Here is a 20,571-nt window from a genome sequence, read left to right as displayed (position 1 = left end):
TACTATAAAAGTCAATGGTTACAGTTATCCAACATTTTTCAAAAAAATGTCTGTGTGTTCAACAGAAGAAAGAAACACAAACAGATTTGTGACAAGTAGACCGAGTAGCCATTATGGAATTTTCAGTTTTGGTGAACTACTTGAAATGATGAGTTTATAGAATACACACATTTGCTGCATATAAAGCTCAAGTAAAGTAGTTTATTAACATTAAACAAACAAAACAAAACAACAACAATATGCATATTTTTAGCTATTGCCTCTAAAACAAGAATAACTACAAAGATGTCAGTCAGTGTACAGTTCAGGACACATATTTAATCATTAATATGACTTTTGTAACAGTGCATACACATCTGAACTGAACTTTGAGTTGATTTTGCACTAGACTCAACATTGTGAACAGTCTTAAGACATGGAGGAGACAGATCCAGCACCAACAACATGCTAGGACAACTACAGTTGCCCATGTTAATTAGTGTGAGAGGATTAAAAGATATTCAGAAATCAGTAGGCTATCTTTTTAAACAAACCCAAATACATTTATTTTGATTAATAAAAACTACAAGACTAGAGTATGACTGATAGAGCTCATAAATCACTACTGAAAAAACCTTTGAAATAATGTAAATAATTTGGTGAAGTGATATGGACTATAATGTGGTCAACAGACCTGGAACAACGTGTTTACTTGGAAATAAAGTTGCTATGTTTTTGCCCTAGTTGCAAATGGTCAGATTCTGGACATTTGTGAAAAATGTAGCTCCAGTTGAGCCAAATAGGTCATATCTGCGAAGTGCTGAAAAGACTGAGAATGTCTGGTTCATTTCTTCAGATAATATGTGCTGGTTATGAGGTTAGTTTTCTATCAGCCGCCCGTTTCCAGCTGCCTAATTTGGTAAGACAGTTTGATCTCAGAAAAGACTTGTTTATGCCAAGTTCCCTTCATTTTGTTGAAACAGATGTCGCATTTATCTTTTAGAACCTTCTACAGCGTTGTCCTTCTAACAACATTATTTTCAAGTTCTCTCTTATGTCCTCCTTGAATGGCTTTTCATTATTTCATCTCAATAGAGCTTTCTTCAGTTATTCTCAATAGAAAATCCCTTCACCTTCACCCAGAGCAGTTCTTGAGCTCAGAAAGTGTGCAGTCATTTACTCTCAGGACTTCTAGTTCCACAAAAACAACTTGAGCTTCTTTGATTAGCTATAATGTAACAGCAAAGTCAAGGCCTTCTGTTAAGATTGTGAAAACCTTTTGATTTTATTGTCTATAAATTCTTAAACAGTCTATTTTCGAAGCATTTTATTTCCATATATGTTGGTTGTGGATTTTCTTATTGAACACACAAAAACACAATATTAGAGAGACGGAGAGATGTACTGCCCTCTGGTGTTGAAGACGTGGCAGCACATATGCAAACATACATTAAAATTAAAAATAAAAATAAAATAAAATAAAAAAGATCTCAGAAAGCTTAATTTGAGATACATAATGTGTTTTAAAAGTTTTAGAAACGCAGGGCATCTTTAAATGATCAAGGCATTGTCAGGTGTTTGAAAGTTTTATTTTATGTTGAATGGATAACACCAAAAATGGTCAAATGGGTCCAGCCATTCTTACATTTGTACGTTTACACAGATATTATAAACTAATCTATAAATTCACAATTAATTTTGTGACTGTCTTTAAGAAGAAAATGGTCTAATAGAACCTTAAATCAATTTATCAGATTTACAGTATTTTAACAGATAAAACAAACATTTGTTGTTTCAGATCACACCAGAAAAGGCTAGAAAATTAAGTGGTACAAAATACTGTGCTCAAGAGTGTGTTAGAAATACTGGTGAATCATTATTGTTTCTATAGCATAAGTTAAGAAATTACAGCACAGCAAGTGTTGATTCTCACTTCTCATAACTGCTTGAAGAAACCTCTGTCAGACCTCAGATGAGCAACTGAGGGGTTCTTGCTGATCTTCTTCACTCCAGGATGAAGACCCATCAGTTCCAAAGTAGCGGTCACCAAAGTCCCCTTTAATGACAGTAATTAAAAACCCGCAATTTTTTCTTAGTGTACATAGTGTAATTTCCCTTGTTAACATGTAGAAAGGCTTGAGTTCAATTATTAAACTGTTAGAGAATTTCTAAAAACAAAATGTTGATGGAAAAAAATATGGGCCAAAGGCAAGACAAAAGAAATTTACAAAGAATTAAATGATAAATGCAGGTGTCATATGTTTCAAAATATGTGTGAAAATATAATGTCAAAATATCTATGAGATTATGTGTCAATGTCATTCAGAGTTAAATATATTTTCAAGTAAAAACCATACTTATTGTGAGCAGTATTTAATCAAAATAATAAAATATTAATCATATAGATTATATTTTAAAGGTTTAACAACATCTGGGTGACAAAAGAGTAAGCATGGTGGTTTCAATGATAGTGGCAAAATATAAAGATTTAAAATGACAGTTAATTAGCATTTCGGGGCTGCATTGTGATCTGTAAAAACACTTTAATATGTCAACAAGTAAAAATTTATTTTTTTTGGTGGGGGGGGTGGGATTTATGCCGTTTTTATTTGGAGAGAGCAGAAGAGAACAGACAGGAAAGCTTGGGACACAGAAAGAGAGGGGAACAGGAATGGCGGATGAACTTAAGGTGGGAATCGTACTCGATCACTGCGAGCACTACAGTGCTATATGTCAACACCAGCAATGTAATCAAGTAAGTCTTGATGATTTATTAATACACTTTACATATAACAATAATAGCAAACATATTTTCCAAGTTGTACTCTATTGGCTGTACTTTGGATCTAGTGGATGTAGACTTGCTAAGCAGAAGAGACTATATTCAAAGTGACTATATTCAAAATGTGTATCTATATTTCTCTCTCTCTCTATATAAAGCTTAACAGAACAGCTTTTGAAACATAAACATTTTAATTATTTAACTTTTCATTCAGTCATTCATTTAAAATGTATCAGCCTTTTTCATCAAAAACTTTTGTCTCTGTATCAGGAAATCTCACCTATCCCTGGAATGACATGAAGGAGGTCATCTAGACTCTTGTCCACAGCAGTGGTGATGATTTTGACACGAGGAAAGGCATACGCTATTGAATGAACTCCCAACTCTGCCATCAGCAGAGACACCAACACAATCTGCTCTTCCTGGACATCGTGATCCTGAACACACACACACACACACACACACACACACACACACACACACACACACACACACACACACACACACACACACACACACAATAAATAGTCATCATTCACTCAAATTTTTTAATGGTGAAACAAACAAGATGGAAAATATTCTGCAAAACAATAGTTATGCATTTGATAGCATCAAATGAAAATATTTTCTTTCTCAGAAGTCAATAGGTGCTGTTTAGATATCAGCATTCTTCAAAATATCTTCTTTGGTGTTTAGCAGACAAAAGAAAATCAACCGTAAGCAGGTTTTAAACAAATTGTAACTATATCCCATTAAATCCATTAAAGGTGTGTGGAACAAACACCCATCATGGTTTTGTACAGTTTAGAATGGAAATAAGGTGGACAGCCACATACCAGCAGCACTCTCACTGCCATCATGGCTGCAGCTCCGGTGGAAACAGTGCTGTCCATCAGAATCACATGGTCTTCACTGATGTCTCTGGGCAGCCGCAGGTAATGCAGCTGAAGGTAAGAGGAGTCTGTGTTACCATACAAACTAAACCAATATTGATAAAACTGAGGAGTCTCTGGACATTTCTGTTATCACCAACACAGCCATGAAAATAACCACAGATGTAAACAAAAAACATCACAGCCTAATGACAGGCACATTAAATCTGTGGCCAGCTTTTATTTTTAGAAGCTGGCTGTAAACATGCTATGTATTCAAGATGCTATGTGTTCAGTTATGGGGATGACATGGTGGCTCAGTGGTTAGCACTGTCGCCTCACAGCATAAAGGTGATTGGTTTGAGTCCAAGCTGGGCCAGTTGGCATTTCTTTGTGGAGTTTGCATGTTCTCCCTGTGTGTGGGTTTCCACAGTAGATTATTAAATTATCTGTAGTTTGTGAATGCAAGAGTGTATGGGTGTTTCCCAGTGCTGGGTTGCAGCTGGAAGGGCATTCGCTGTATAAAACATATGCTGCATACTGTAAGTTGGAGGTTCATTCCGCTGTGGTGAACCTTGATGAATAAAGTGACTAGCCCAAAGGAAAATTAACAAAATAATGAATGTGTTGAGTCACTTGAGGCCTGTGTACCTCTGGTTCTCCTGAATCCAGATTAGTCTGAATCAGAATCTTGCCAATGCGGACGTCTTTGCACACGGCTCTTAAAGCCGGCTCCATGGTCTCACCTGCCCGAAGAATAGACACACCAGTGATCTAGGAGACAGAAAGACTGGTGCTGATTCAAACCAACATGACATCAATCAAATTACAAACTACAAATTACAAATTATATGAACATTGTAAAGATAACTTGTCAGGCACAAAAATTTACCCCTTTGCCACCAAATCTGCACCCTTTGTACTCTTGACCTTGTGGTGTCTGTATAGTACAGGGCTGTAAAAAAGGTAAAATAATAATTTTTTTAGAAAAATCAAAACAAAATTCTGTACAGCTGAATTTTTTTTTTCCTCTGTATTGATATAGTTTTTTTTTGTTTTGTCTTTATTGAGGGAATATACACAAATAATCTAAAAAAAATTTTTTTACTTATGCAAACAAAATAGGACAGAATATTTCCTTTTATGATTATTGAATATTATTATATAAGGATTATGTAAATATAGACCTAAAATATACACTCTGTATACACTACCGGTCAAAAGTGCGGGGTCAGGTTTTTTTCATGTTTTTTTAAGAAAATTATTCTGTTTATCAAGATGGCATTTATTAAATGTAAAACAAATTTTTGAATATTTATAAAAATGTTAAATAACTGCTTTCTTATTGTAAGTACTTTCATATATAATTATTACTTCATTCATTATTGCTTTCAGTACTATTACATTAATAATAATAATAATTATTATTATTATTATTATTATTATTTATTAGAGTGATTTCTCAAGGATCATGTGACGCTGAAGTCTGGAGTACTGAAGCTGAAAATTAAATATTTAAATTATTGCAATAAATTATTAAGTTAAATGATGAGCTACTTTTGAACATTTATTTTATAGTGCAATAACATTTAACTTTTTTTACAATTTTTACTGTATTTTTGATAAAATAAATGTAGCCTTGGTGAGCAGGACAAGCTTATTTTAAAACATTTCAAAATTCTACTGACCCCAAACCTTTGATTGGTATGTATTCTTGATCTACTTACAGATTATTCAGAGTCTAAGAATAAATGTCTAATGTATTCTATTTAACGTATTGTATAATAAATGTATTGCAGTGTTTATTGTTTAGTACACGGACATATGTATGCCAGACAACAAACATAATTTTTTAAGATTGTGTGTGTGTGTGAGTATATATATATATATATATATATATATATATATATATATATATATATATATATATATATATAGAGCCTCCCTTATTATTATTATTTTTTATATTTCCCAAATGATGTTTAAGGAAATTTTCACAGTATGTCTGATAATATTTTTTTCTTCTAAAGAAAGTCTTATTTGTTTTATTTCGACTAGAATAAAAGCAGTTTTTAATTTTTTAAAAACCATTTTAAGTTCAAAATTATTAAAGGTTCAGGACACCCCGGTGAAACTTTTTTTTTTATATATTAACAGATGTGTGTGTGTTGAGCATCAGTTAAGACAATGTTAGCACCTGTCATCTGTAATTGTGGGGAAAACTGGATAATTTTGAGCTTTTGTCAGCTAATTTCAGCTTACGGGTTTAAAATGATTTTTGGGGCGGGATCAAAATCGGCGACGTGGCGCAGTACTGCAAGTGCAATGATGAAGCATCGGTTTCTCATTATTATTCATAGCGGGGTTTTATTATCCTATGAGAAGAGCCGGCTGCTTAATTATTCATTAGACCTGCCAGACCTGCCAGTGTCAAGCCCGAGCTGAGAGACACGGAAACCACGGCACAGTATTTAGCCGTTCATGAAGGCTCATATGCGTTTGTTTCCATCATCCACTGGGTTTGTTGCATGTTTTCCCCCGCGATCTTGTCAGGCCGATCATACAGCAAAGCTGTGTGTGTGCTGCAAGCATTTTTATCGGGAGAGCAGCACAAGAATTAGAGAATGGCGGACGCTGTCTTTTATCAGGAGTTCGTTCACATTCAGACACATCGCCGTGCTGCTGTGTTTGCCTAAATCCTCCAGATTACCAACTGGGTTAATGGTTAAAATAGACAGGTCAGGAGATCTGCTCCACTGAGTCTGCTGGATACGGGGATTGAGGGAGAAGTCCTCATTTATAGTGTTTACATGAACACACTTATCTTTATAATGATATAAATTGTGGTTGTCTGTATATGAAATTACGAATAACAAATGTAGCAGGGCATTAAATCACTCTTTGCATTTTAACTTTGTAAACTATAAACTCATGCGTCTCCTCACGGTTTGTGTCTCATTTTGTGAGCTAACTGACAACAACAGTTGTTCGCTCACGTTCTCCCCTGCTGGCCACGCCCACTCCTGCCCTGTGCTCGCTATATATATATATATATATATATATATATATATATACACACACACTGCTGTCTGTTCAAACTGTTTATTTAAAATGAGCTAAAACAACACAATTAACTAATAAGTACTGTTGCACAACTCAAATCGATTGTTTAAAAACCAGCATTATTTACAGTGTACATAAAATAAGTAAAAGTATATAAAATAATTACCCACTCACTTTATTTAGCATAATGAATATTTTTTTTTGTATGACTCAATTAGTATTGTATTTTGACCAAAATGCAGATCAAAGAGTAACCCCCATAATTTAATGTGATTATATTTATAATCACACATATACACTTATTAATTAATTCAATGAAAACATTTATGCATTTATATGTGAATATTAGGAATGTATTTGATTAATGAAGTGGTTTGCATGTAATCACTTTAAATTCAAAAACGTTTTCATATACACGTGTGACTACTAGCAAGTAATCTAATTACTTAACCGAAAGCCCATTTAATTAATTCCCCTCTAGTTATATTTTGAATCATCAGAGATTTAGCTTTGATCATGCAATGATATCAAACTTTGCCAAAAAAAAAAAAAAAAAAAACCCTGACCGGCATACATAGAAACTGAAAAACACCCACACACCTTGGCGGGCAAGAAAGACAGCGCGTGTTCAATAAGCAAGCGCATCAGTCTCTTTGAGTAGAAGATGAACTCGTCACGGCTGGTGTCTTTGTTCCTAAAAACAAACAGAAAAATTGAGGAGGAGTGCAGAAGAGATGCACAAGAAAGGCTAAAGCGGCTAGTGACTCATTAGCTTGATTCCCACAGTAAGAGAAAAGATGTGAGGAATTCTGAATGGCAGCAACATATGAATGGATGCTGAAACAACAAGCGCGATCATCTAAAAGCAAGCTTTCTTTTCATTCATGTGACACTCACCTGATGATGGTGTGAAGACCTCGAACCTGCGGTGTGCTTTCCAAAACACTGAGAGTCTGAGGGAGGGGCTGGGATTGATGGGCCGTGGCCAGAAGTGCCCTGTATGTGCGTGCGTGTATGTGCACATATGAAAAAGAAGAAACATGCAGCACCGTCAAATAAAGGACAAAAAGAAGAGTCAAATACAAATGAAGGACACCTTTACACCCAGCCTTGACATGTATAACTATACACTGAATGCAACACTAAAGGAGCTGGGCTTTTTGCCTTCATTTATAACCATCCATGCATGTATGCACTCACACATACACACGCACGCATGCACACAGAGATTGGGCTTTCAGGTTTTATGGAGATGTACAATAGATGTAAATATCCCTTTACATTTTCAAAAGAATCAATCTTGAATGATTTATGAGCTTTTTTCCTCACAACGTAGTGAACACCCACACATATGGTGTTACGTAAAAAAGTTAAAAATAATAATAATAATAATAATTAACAATTATTTTCACATTATTTAGCTTTAACAATAACTAATTATTTAGTTAAGTATTTAGTTATTTTTTTAAAAGCGACTTTAGATATTCTATTTAGTATATATCACTTTTTTTGGCAACAATGTATACAGCTATGGAAAAAAAAAGAGAGCATTTAATAAATGCAGTACATCCAGAGAAACTGACATTGTTCAAGTATTGGTTTAAGTAAAATGTTAATTTATGTCTACTGGTAAAATAACTTTTCTTCTAGACTTTAAATATAAAAAATACTGCTAATAAAATATAAAATATTCATAACAATAAAATATCAAAACATAAAACATTTCTTTTAGGAAAATAAAAAATGATCAGAATACCTTTTATTTTATCATTTGTTGTGACTGAAAGCAATGACTATTCAACTACTTTTTTCCTAATTCTCCTGAAGTTAAAAGACTCACAGTCTGTTGTCTTAAAATGAATATAAACATGTCTGAAAACATTTTATGCTACAAAATATTTATTTGAGATTTTTTGTTTTTTTTTACGTTTTAAATTTAAAGTAATATAACAGGGAAGTTTTTTTGTTACTGTGTAAAGTACTTTTTGACTAGAGTCCTCTCAAACCACCAATATCAATTTGCTTGAGTGTGTGTGTGTGTGTGTGTGTGTGTGTGTGTGTGTGTGTGTGTGTGTGTGTGTGTGTGAGAGTGAGAGAGAGAGAGAGAGAGAGAGAGATGTATGAGTATAATATAATAATATGAGTATAATATGTATAATATAACGATATTTATATGAGTTTATATGAGTGGAATTTGAGAGAGAGAGAGAGAGAGAGAAAGAAGGTGTGTGTTTAAAAATTATTTTATTTAATATACTTAATCCTTGAGATTGGTATAATAAATAAAACATATATACCAACTGATATGAATATTAACTACTGTGTATTAATGTCTGTGTAGACATTTTCATATTTGAAAGTCAATTTCTGTGCATCTATACACTAAATGCACACATACATATTGCTTGTGTTTATACAGGCCCGTAGCCAGCCTGGTGAAAGGGGTGGTTCTTTTTTTCTCAAAAAGTGGACCTTTTTGCAGTTACTCGCTTCATTTTCTTTTTAACTATGAGATTTAAACACTGCATGTTAGTGACATGGTTAGCACTATCATCAGCTGAACTAGCTTGTCAGGTGGTCATCATAACCACACTTTTTGATGTGCCAAAACATTTCTAAAGATTTAAAATAAAGAAATATTTTTAAAAACGTATGTATTATTTTTAAAATACAAATTCATCACATCATATATCATTAGGCAAAAAAGGAAACTGTTAAGCATTTGAATTAAAAACTGCCAATTTTGCAAAGTAAATTGTCATTTATTAGGCAAATAACAAACTGGCTAGCACATTCAACTTTCCTGTCAGAATTTGGCCACTTGTTATAAAAAAAATAAAATAAAAATAAAATAATAATAATAATAATAATAATAATAACAATAAGAATAACAATAAGAATAATAATGTAGAAATTCCTGCTTGTAGCCTCTCCTGTAAAAGTACATTTGAAAGTGCATGGATAACAACAATAGCCTAATTAGCATTAAAATTAACTTTTAGGTTTCAAAATTAAATTTTGGTACTTCACACCTTTTTTATTGGTATTTTATTCTTTCAAGAATAAGGTTAAGAATAAACGTTACTTGTAAAATGTTTTCTCTATTTAACAATACAATTGGTCAGTATTGAAAGATGACTTCACTTATCTCAGATTCTTTTCTGTCTTAAAGCCTTCTTCACAATAAATGTTGGCACACCAGTCAAAATTGGACAAATGAGCTCATGCATGGGACAAATTGTCATTGAGGGGTGGGTGGGTCTTTCTAACACCCCAAACCCTCCCTGGCTACGGGCATGTTATGTGCAAGTGTGAGAGAAAGAACAAAAAGCTTCTGCTACCTGACACTAATCTCACGCTGTCAGGAGAATGCATGCAACAGAACAGAAATGAAAAATCAGCAAAAAAAAAAAAAAAACTGAAAGAGAAAAAGTGAGCATGCTGAGAAGTTTAAATAGGCAACCTAAAAAAAAAAGAAGTTGCAGAACTTTTATTCACAGGCAGAGGGCACTGTTTCTGTGTGTTGAAATGTGAAAGGAAGCTGAAGAAGAAACTTCATGTCTATTTAACAAGCTGCATCCACACTAATATTTTTCAATAAAATGTTGTTGAAAATTGTTGAAACATTTTTTCTCAGTCACTCACTTCTTCCAGCTGGCTGTGAACATGCTGAACGATCAGGTCAATGGCCACCATGTTTCCTCCACCTGTGTGGGAATGAGAAAAGTTAATAGTGCTCACATCTATATCCATAAGCTTCAATTATTAATTGCAGAAGAGCATATACGTTAAACTCACCACGTGGAACTACAATGTCAGAAAGTCTCATGGTGGGCTCAATATACTGCTCAAAGGCTGGTTTTACAAACTTATTGTATTGTTTAATGACACCCTCAATGTCCCGTCCTCTCTCTGTGATGTCTCTCCTCAGCCGCCGTACCAGACGAATGTCTGAATCTGTATCTACAAAGATCTTCATGTCCATCAGCTGCAAGAATCATAAAAACATATGCACTTTCTTCTTCAGCCAGAAAATTTGGTTAATTCATTAATATACAGCAAAACTGTATTTTCAAATACATTTTTTGATGACTGAAGTATATTAGCATATAGAAGATAAAAAATCTAACAAATATTGACTAAAAGTCTAATGCTTTTATTATATTCCATTGCGTTAAAGCTATAGTTTACCCCGAAAAAGGATTTTTCTACAGTTTTTTTTTTTTTTTACACACAGGTAAATACTCTTACTGGCCACTTTTTTTAGGTGCACCTTACTAGTACCGGGTTAATCCTTCGTGGCAAAGATTCAACAAGGTACAGGAAATATTCCTCAGAGATTCTGGTCTATAATGACATGATAGCATCACACAGTTGTTGCAGATTTGTCGGTTGCACATTAATGATGTGAATCTCCCCTTCTACTACATCCCAAAGGTGCTTTATTGGAATGACCTCTGGTGACTGTGGAGGCCATTTCGAGTACAGTGAACTCATTGGCATGTTCAAGAAACCTGAGATGATTCGCGCTTTATGACATGTCGCGATACCATATTAGAAGTAGCCATCAGAAGATGGGTAGACTTTGGTCATAAAGGGATGGACATGGTCAGCAGCAATACTCAGGTAGGCTGTGGCATTAACACGGTGCTCAATTGGTACTAATGGGCCCAAAGTGTGCCAAGAAAATATCCCCCACACCAGTACACCACCACCACCACCAGCCTGAACTGTTGAAGGCAGGATAGATCCATGCTTTCATGTTGTTGACAGCAAATTCTGACCCTACCATCTAAATGTTGCAGCAGAAATTGAGACTAATAAGACCAGGCAACGTTTTTCCAATTTTCTATTGTCCAATTTTGGTGAGCCTGTGTGAATTGTAGCCTCAGTTTTCTCTTCCGGTGTGGTCTTCTGCTGCTGTAGCCCATGCACCTCTAGGTTCAATGTGTTGTGTGTTCAGAGATGCTCTTCTGCATACCTTAGTTGTGGTCAGAGTTACTGTTGCCTTTCCATCAGCTGGAACCAGTCTGGCCATTCTCCTCTGACGTCTGGCATTAACAAGGCATTTGTGCCCACAGAACTGCCGTTTACTGGATATTTTCTCTTTTTCAGACCATTCTCTGTAAACTCTCGGTGGGTTTAGGAAATACTCAGACCAACCCATCTGGCACCAACAACCACACCACATTCAAAGTCACTTAAATCACAAGTCTTCCCCATTCTGATGCTCAGTTTGAACTGCAGCTGATTGTCTAAATGCATTGAGTTGCTGCCATTTAATTGGCTGATTAGAAATTTGTGTTAACATGCAGTTGAACCTAATAAAGTGGCCAGTAAGTGTATATGTTATGTTCATTAAATACAGTAATACAATATAGCAAAGATACAAATAAAATGAACATAACCTAATAAAGTGGCCGGTGAGTGTAAATAAAAACATTCTAGAATTTTCCAAACCTTTCAGGATTTTTTCCTACTATGGATGTCAGTATAGCTACTGGATATAAATATTTATCAAAGTTTCTTCTTTTGCCTTTAACAAGAAAAAAAAAAACCTTTATTCATTTTCCTTCAGCTTAGTCCCTTTATTTATCATATATCGCCACAGCAGAATGAACCGCCAACTTTTCCAGCATATGTTTTACACAGCGGATGCCCTTACAACTGCAACCCAGTGCTGGGAAACACCCATACACACTCACATTCACACTCATACACTACGGACAATTTCGTTTATTCAATTCACCTATAGCGGATGTCTTTGGACTGTGGGGGAAACCCGAGCACCCAGAGGAAACCCACGCCAAGACGGGGAGAACATGCAAACTCCACACAGAAATGTCAAGCCAGGACTTGAAGCATCAACCTTCTTGCTGTGAGGCGGCAGCACTAACCACTGAGCCACAGTGCTGCCCTGCTTGGAACATGTGGAGAGTAAATATTGTTTTTTGGATGAACTATCTCTTTATGATGGATTTGTGATAAATGGACCCCCAACATTAAAAAAAAAAAAAAAAAAAATCAAACACATTTTTATCATTTACTTTGCTTTGAATATTTCTAAACATTTCCAAAACATACAGAACAGGAATATTTTATTATACCTGCAAGAGCTCTTTGTCTGCAAAGGATAAGATGCCTTCGAAGATAATGACGCTGGCACCGTACACGTTTTTCTGAAAGAGCAGGGAGTGAGCACATTAAAAAAAGATCAAACAAAATGAAATCTTCATGCTATTACTATAAATTACGACTCTATCTGTGGTATGTTTTTAATATAGCTCTGGAAAATATGTGAAACATCTCCCTTACACACACTCACTCACCCACTCTTTCTGGCGTCCATGTGTGGTGAAGTCATACACTGGGATTTTTACACTCTTGCCCTGTTTAAGTTTTCTAAGCGTGGTCACAAGCAGCTCAAAGTCGAAAGCTCCCGGATGGTCAAAGTTATAGTCGTTGCTAGCCGCCAGAGCTTGTTCTTCTGCAGACAGAACCTGCAGATGGGAACATAAAGGTTGGATGTTTTATCACTGATGGGGCGACACAGACACTGTAGAGATCACCATCCTGCCCTATCACCATATGTGCTTTAACAGTCAAGCAACAGATGCTATTCTGAATACATTATCCACATACAGTTAAAGTCAAAATTACAATAATTTTGAAAGATTAAATGAGAACTCACATAGGATACACGCTTAACAGTGAACAAACATACAGCATCTTCACAGCAGTAATTTTGATGTCAATTTTGCAGATCACGGCTGAACTGCTCAAACTGTCAATCATTAGACTTCAGTGTGTTTGTTTGTGCTGCAATAAACTGATTGAAACCGAGATAAAAAGGGAAGGAGAGAGATTACGAAGGCTTTCTGAAGCACTTGACTTATCAGATTAACTTCACGTGGTGGACCGATCGCCCATTCAGATCTCACGCTGAGACAAACACACACAGCCACAAACACCTCACCTTATAGAAGGAATCCATAGACAGAAGAACAACCCAGGGAACATCCAAAGCTTCAATGATTTTATTGGCTACAGTGGTTTTTCCTGAGGCACTGCCACCACACAAACCTGTAAAAACCCCATGATGAAATACTGATGTAAAAACTCCCATTTTGGTGTCCAAAATGCCTGACATAAGTGTTACTATGAATTGTTTTGGTGCAAAAATTTAATATATGAGTTTAATTTTATTATAAAGTATCATCTTATTATTTATAAAGGTTTTTATCCAAATGTATTTTGCACTGGGTTACTGAAGAGAGAATGAGAATTAAGTTCAAATCTAAAAGAAATCTTTAAAGGAACAAAATATGCTAGAACTGAGATCTTTTGAAATGCCACTACTAGAACGATTACCAGAAAGGTGTACCATCTACTCGTACCAATCACAAAGGCCTCTTTAAACTGGGCTCCGTGTTCATTATACCAAGGGGGTCGGCCAGCTGTGTAGATGGTGCGTGTGCCAGTGCGGAGCAGTGGAGGTTCCGTTTTACCCAGATTGCTACTCTTCCTGCGAGAGGTGCTGACTGGAGGAAGGAGTCTGTCCAGAGAGTCTTCACCACTCCCGCTGGAGTAAATAAAAGACAATTATTCTATCAAAAAGCCCATTATGGACCAAAGAGAGTAAGTGCTCTGCCAACAACAGAAATACACACAAAAAACTATACAGGAAGAGCTCTCTGAGTTCATTTTCATTCATTTTCTTTTCGGCGAAGTTCCTTTATTAATCTGGGGTCACCACAGCGGAATGAACCGCCAACTTATCCAGCATATGTTTTACGCAGCAGATGTCAATTAAGCTATATCGCATGTCTTTGGACTTGTGGGGAAAACCAGAGCACCTGAAGGTAACCCACATGAACACAGGGAGAACATTCAAATTCCACACAGAAATGCCAACTGACCCAGCCGAGGCTCAAACCAGCGACCTTCTTGCTGTGAGGCTTTCTAAGTAGATTTCTTCTTAAAAAAAAAATTACTATTACTATTGTTGGCCTATAGATGAACGGCTCCTTTTGTAAGTTGCTTTGGATAGGGTTAGAGCAGGATGCACAGAAGGTGAAATATTACTCTGTGGGGTCTGCACATGCTGGGCATACCGGATGGAAGTTAGCTACCTGGGGACTATTTTTATGCACTCTTTGATATGCGGTGCCTGGCAGCAAAGTTCCTTGATGATTACGCCAGAATAAGAGTATAGTTCATAATAATAAATAAGTTTTAGTACACAATGTAACTTTATTGGTCACTTTTGCATTAGATGCTAACGGTCCAATCGAATTCAATGATTTATGTTAAGCTAAGCTAAAAGTGCTCCATCAGAGCCAGAGATCATCTGAATATATTAAAAATGTATTTATAAATATATATTTATAATATATTAAAAAATTTCCAACAACAACAGAAATATAAAGGAAAAAAAAACTATACAGGAAGAGCTTTCTAAGCTGAATTCTAAAAAAAAAAACTATTAATATGACTGTTGTTGGCTTATAGATGAATGGCTTTGTTTTTGGGGTTTAAAAGATGTCTGATATGCATCTAGACGTCTTGTCTAAAGCAAGGCTAAATTTGAGCTGTCAGTCGAAAAATAGATTATATTAATCAAATAGACAGGAATGAACTTAAATCAGTCTAATCTGTCAATTTGATGACTAGTCTGTTTTGGACTACTGTTAGATGTCTTTCAGATTTTCACTGACTGATTGACTATAGACCAGCTTCAGCCATGCCATCTTTAGCCATTTTTAGAGATCTATTAAAAACAAAACTGCTTAGCGGGTTACTTTTGGTTGCATTGTGAATAATTTTGTAAGGAGGCCCAGACAAATTAATATAAAATGTGCATTTATCAGTCTATATAACACCCATTGGCTTCCAAATATAAAGTCTTACTAGTATTAAGGTTTGTATTCATTTTACTATATATCAGTTATTGGCTTCCAAATAAGTTAACAGTATCAAATTTGCATTTATTTGCCTATATATTGGTTTTAGGTACACTCACACAAAATCTGCACCCTTATTACCATTAAGTCTATTTGTTTCCTTATGCAAATAAATGTGTAATTAAATAATAATTCAGTTTTGTCGGTGCCAATAGCATAGTGGTACTTTGCACTGACATATAGCACCAACATGCTCATGGCGACCCAGGTTTGATTCCTGGCTCAAGCTCCTTTACTGATGCTTCTGCTCTCTCTGCTTCCACTGCTTTCCTGTCTGAAATCTGGCCTATCACAATAACGGTGAAAAAGACTCAAAAAAATAAATAATTATTAAAATATTAATTCAGTTTTTATTTTAATTTCAGTAATGTTATTGAGTAATATGTTTATATGATAAAATATGTACGTTATAGTTTGTTAAGTAATATTTTTTGTCTTTTAGTTTATAAACTATATGTGAAAGTTCTAATAAGATATGCATTGCATACTCTAAATAAAAGCGATCAATTTTTAATGTTGTTAAGTATATATACTCTCAAAATCATTTAGCATAAATCCACTTTTTAATTTTCTAAATTGTGCACAAAAATAGCAAAAAATGTCTGCAGTTTCTGTCTAGCCCTATTTATTGGCTTCGCAAAGAGATTTTGCCTATTAATTTCAGCCAAGGTTCTATATTGGTGCATCCCTACACTGTGAAACCCCAAAAAGTTAAGGTAACTAAACCATCTAAGGAAACCGATTGCAACAAGCCATTTAAGATAAAAAAAATAATAATGAGTACTGTGAACTTCATCCATTTGAGTAAACGAAGCAATTTAATCACAGTTAAACCCAATAAACAAAGAGAACTCAAACCAACTGAGTGCTGAAAAACCCAATAAGTGTAGGCAACAAAGAAACTATTTGAGGAAACTGATTACTACAAACCATTTGAGTTAAAAAAAAGAATCTATATGAGTACCGTGAACTTACTCCATTTAAGTTGAAGTAATGAGGTATTTAATTAACTCATTATACCCACAACACTGAGTTCAAAACTCTTTTTCATTGAGAATTAACTTTCAGTCAATTTTGAGTTAACTACACTCCTTTCATTTGATTAAGTTGACTGTTGGGTTTTACAGTGTGTTAGAAATATTTACAAACACTAAAACTCATAAATAATGTGTGGCTAATCGTGTTCTGCAAGATGTCACAAGATTAATGATCAACTGACGCAACCTAAAACTGAAATAAACAAGCTTTCAGTCATAAAAACCTAACTGAATTAAAAGAACGGCAACCAAGCAATCTTTCCATCATCATGTCGGTGTCACACAAAACCTGTCTCACTCGCTCTTTGCACGAACATGAGTGAGTGACTAAATCAGGCCAGCAGTCACATTCAAAACAGCTAAAAAAAAACAAAAACAAACAAAAAAAAACAACAGAAATAACATTAACCAAACAAGATACCGCCTTTGAAAAAACTATAGACAATAAAGCTGATAAACTGTTTTCAGTGTAAAGGTTATCGCAAACAGCAGTTTCAGCACTCTCAACGGTTTTAAATGAGGTAGTCTATAATTGCATGTGTCGCTCTTTTCAGATTAGACTCAAAACAGCATTTAATTAACCTTTTAAATACTAAACAGTGCATTTAATAACTTACCCTCCATCGGTACGGAGAGCCCAGCAGCCTGATATTCTGGCCCCGGTGTATCCGGGCAGTGTGCTCATATCAGCTGTGAACGCCTGACGCCTGTCTTCCATATGAGCAGTAAAGGTCACATTCTCATCCACGCTCAAACGCAGACAAACCAGCTCATAATCACAAAGCCTGGGTCATGAAGAGGGCGGACATCATACCACTGACAAAAACACACGGCTGCTCAGAGTTGTTCATAAAATAAACTGATCTGCGCCTCTTTTATTTGAGTAATACCCTTGAAGTTTGAATACTACCTGACCAGTAATTTCGAATGAAGAACGCTTTAATGAACAGTGAGAGTTTTCTATGCGTGGCTTGCTCAGTGTGCGTGGGCTTGATGGAGTAAGAGGATCAGTTCTTCAGAGGTGACACGGATGAAAGTATTATTAGAAGCAGGAGACAGACAGAGGCCAAAGGAAAGCTTGATTGCTCAAAGTTCAGTTTGCTTTATGTTAGTTATAAAGTTATAAATAAATGAGTTTTTGACCAATTGTAAAACTGTAAAAGAAAAAAAAAGAATAAAAGTAAACTCATTTAGTTAATTTCAATAAAAAAGGGTGTCACGGTGGCGCAGTGGGTATCACTTACAGCAAAAAGGTTGCTGAATCGAACCCAGGCTGGGTCAAATGGCATTTCTTTGTGGAGTTTGCATGTTCTTCCTGTGTTTTTCTTCCATAAGTCCAAAGACATGCAGTATAGGTGAAATAAATAACCTAAATTGTCTGTAGAGTATGAGTGTGTGAACAGGAGTGTACGGGTGTTTCCCAGTGATGGGTTGCAGCTGGAAGGACATCTGCTGCGTAAAACATACGCTGGATAAGTTGGGGGTTCATTTCGCTGTGGCAACCGCAGATAATAACAAAATGTAAATAAAAATAAATAATTTAAAGAGTTTAGATGCAAAAACCTCTAAAAGCCATTTGATATTTTTTTCAAAATTACCATTTTTCTCCAACCCCTTTGTGTAGGCTCAGTAATTTTACTTTTATAGTGATGAATAAGTTCTTTTCAATGCCTCTAAAGCGAAATAACTGAACATAAACATAGGAGGGTGAGAAAAAGTTTTATTTAGGAGAACATTTCAGGTGGGTGAAAATCAAATGAGGAGGTTTTAGAGAGAGATCTGATTTCTTTACTGTGAGATATTAGGAAAGAGAGAAAAACCTTGCTAAACATTTTTTTCAAAGATAAAAAAAAGATTTTTATGTATTACAAGTAAATTTGCAAATACATGTCTAACTCTATTAAAAGTCCCCAATGAACCGGAAGCTGCAATCGTAAATTTTTCCAAATGTGACGCAGTTTCTAGAGAAACGGAATATTAAATGAGCAAACAGTAGGTGTGGTGTGTTTTTTCAATTGCAGGCTGAATTGATGTAGTAAACCATGGCGGAGCCAGAGGGGTGTCCAGGGTGACACTGGACATTCCTGACATCTGATTGGCCACCCTGGGTGCCACCCCAAAATTTTATTTGCTGCTGGCAGTTCCTGATGCTGATTGACATCTCATTTGTCTAAAGAATTTTTGGAATTTTGCCAGCATAGCTCAAGCTATTTTAAGTACTTGAAAAGAAATAGTTCTCATTTTCTCACAATCCAACTCATATTAAGTAAAAAGATCTGATACTTAAAAAAATACATTTAAAGAGTTTAGATGCAAAAACCTCTAAAAGCCATTTGATATTTTCTTTAAAAATTACCATTTTTTCAAACTCCTGTGTGTAGGCTCGGTCATTTTACTTGTATAGTGATGAATAAGTTCTTTTCATTGCCTTTAAAGTGAAATAACTGAACACAAACATAGGAGGCAGAAAAAAAGTTTCATTTTAGGAGAAAATTTCAGATGGTAATTAGAGGTTTTTGCATCTGAACTTTTCATTTTTACACTAAAATTCAACCAAATAATCCAAAAATATTTTTGGTGGCTTTTTAGGGCTACTATGGGTGTTCTGAAATGGAAATGTTTACATTTTGTCAAAGGGGATCAACAGAGAAAAGTAATGTACCCCCCACCCCCCCATCATTTACACAAAATTTAACATTTTTTAAAGAATTCTGTCCAAAAATGGTCTCTGACTACAATGCTGATATTACCAACAGTATAGAATAAAACTCTAAATTCTTCGCAGAAATTTTTATAATGTAAAAAAGAACACACATGACCATTTAAGTGGTCTTAATTTGCTCTTCATTCTTATTTGGGTCGGTGAAAATCAAATAAGAAGGTTTTTGAGAGAGATCTGATTTCTTTATATATTACAAGTAGCCTACATTTGCAAATACACGTCTAACTCTATTTTAGTAAGACCGTTCAGTTAGGGTTTGTAGAATTTGAACATGCAAGGGTCAGTCTGTTAAGGTACCAAAAAATACAGATATTAAGCAAAAAGTCTACTGATACTGCTCTAACGCCTTCTAGTTTATTTGCACAATTAAATATCTAATAATCTAAACTTCTAAGACAAACAAAGGGTGTTGCCGCGTTATCACAAATGTTGTAATGCAAAAGTGTATTGAATCTGCAACTAAAAGGTCAGATCTCGGCTGGTGATCGGTTAGAATGTGATGTCTCCACAGTGCAGTAATGGGAACACATGTAGTGTCAGGAGGGAAACCTCGGTCTGTAGTTCATTATAATAATAACGCGTCATTACCGCGCAGCAGCAGCTCTGAAACTGGGACAGGAGGAGGGAGACAAGGGATTTAACTAATGCAATGCTGATTTATGCTCTTATGATGACTGACTTTCTTTCATTATCAAAGCGGTGAAATGTCGTAATTCACTGTATGGTGAATAACCTTTTCATATGGCGAAAGAAAAAAAATTTTGGTTATTTGGATGTGGGTCATGAACAACGCGTGTAGCAACGTCAGAGAGAGGTTCACGCACTGACGCTTTATCTTACTGTTATTGTGGTTGCTAGCGTAAAATATGGGTGTCAGGCAGCTGTGTTGTGATACCTGTTCGACCGGCTTGAGTGTTTCCTCCTGTACTCCATCTCAAACACAATATTATCCATTCAGACCAGACTCGCCATGAAGCTGGACTTATCCGTCAGCTGTTAATACTTCGCTAAACGCATTATGGGAATTGTAGTTTCGCAGGACTCTGACGTTATTGTGGCTTCCAAATGACGCCTTGCAATCCATAGCACATTTTATCTATTTATTTTATAACTGATGCATACAAGTATAGCTTAAAAGGCTGTTTGAAAAGAA

The 20,571-nt window shown here is 35.4% G+C and overlaps 1 protein-coding gene across 5 annotated transcripts; it reads right to left on the bottom strand.

Moving 5' to 3' along the window:
* Positions 1-1,546: 1,546 nt before the first annotated feature.
* On the bottom strand, positions 1,547-20,425 carry uckl1a (uridine-cytidine kinase 1-like 1a). Of its 5 annotated transcripts, none has more exons than XM_005167050.6 (15): positions 17,314-17,416; positions 14,094-14,278; positions 13,673-13,779; positions 13,026-13,196; positions 12,804-12,875; positions 10,495-10,684; positions 10,342-10,403; positions 10,038-10,054; positions 7,594-7,692; positions 7,297-7,390; positions 4,526-4,588; positions 4,285-4,407; positions 3,598-3,705; positions 3,042-3,198; positions 1,547-2,035 (listed from the first exon to the last, which is right to left on the bottom strand). In XM_005167050.6, exons 1-15 carry the CDS (start codon positions 17,412-17,414, stop codon positions 1,941-1,943), a joined length of 1,644 nt encoding a protein of 547 aa, XP_005167107.1. In that variant the 5' UTR covers positions 17,415-17,416; the 3' UTR covers positions 1,547-1,940. The 5 variants fall into 5 exon arrangements, 3 of the variants coding, with proteins under 3 accessions (XP_005167107.1, XP_073765851.1, NP_001121731.1); NM_001128259.1 differs by lacking the exon at positions 17,314-17,416 and adding an exon at positions 20,314-20,425 and having other exon boundaries at positions 1,553-2,035; XR_012383804.1 differs by lacking the exons at positions 10,038-10,054; positions 17,314-17,416 and adding an exon at positions 20,314-20,422.
* Between the last annotated feature and the right edge of the window lie 146 nt (positions 20,426-20,571).

The sequence above is a fragment of the Danio rerio genome, chromosome 8 (assembly GCF_049306965.1).
Source record: "Danio rerio strain Tuebingen ecotype United States chromosome 8, GRCz12tu, whole genome shotgun sequence".
In the NCBI taxonomy this organism is placed as follows: domain Eukaryota; kingdom Metazoa; phylum Chordata; class Actinopteri; order Cypriniformes; family Danionidae; genus Danio; species Danio rerio.
The sequence above is the reverse complement of the archived record's forward strand: the minus strand, read 5'-3'. Positions and strand labels throughout refer to the sequence as shown.

Coding starts and splice junctions, on each gene's coding strand:
- uckl1a (XM_005167050.6), bottom strand. CDS start 17,414: ATGGAAGACAGGCGTCAGGCGTTCACAGCTGATATGAGCACACTGCCC. Junction 10,404..10,494: donor TGACATTGTAGTTCCACGTG/GTGAGTTTAACG, acceptor ATTCCCACACAG/GTGGAGGAAACATGGTGGCC. Junction 3,199..3,597: donor TGGCAGTGAGAGTGCTGCTG/GTATGTGGCTGT, acceptor GTGTGTGTTCAG/GATCACGATGTCCAGGAAGA.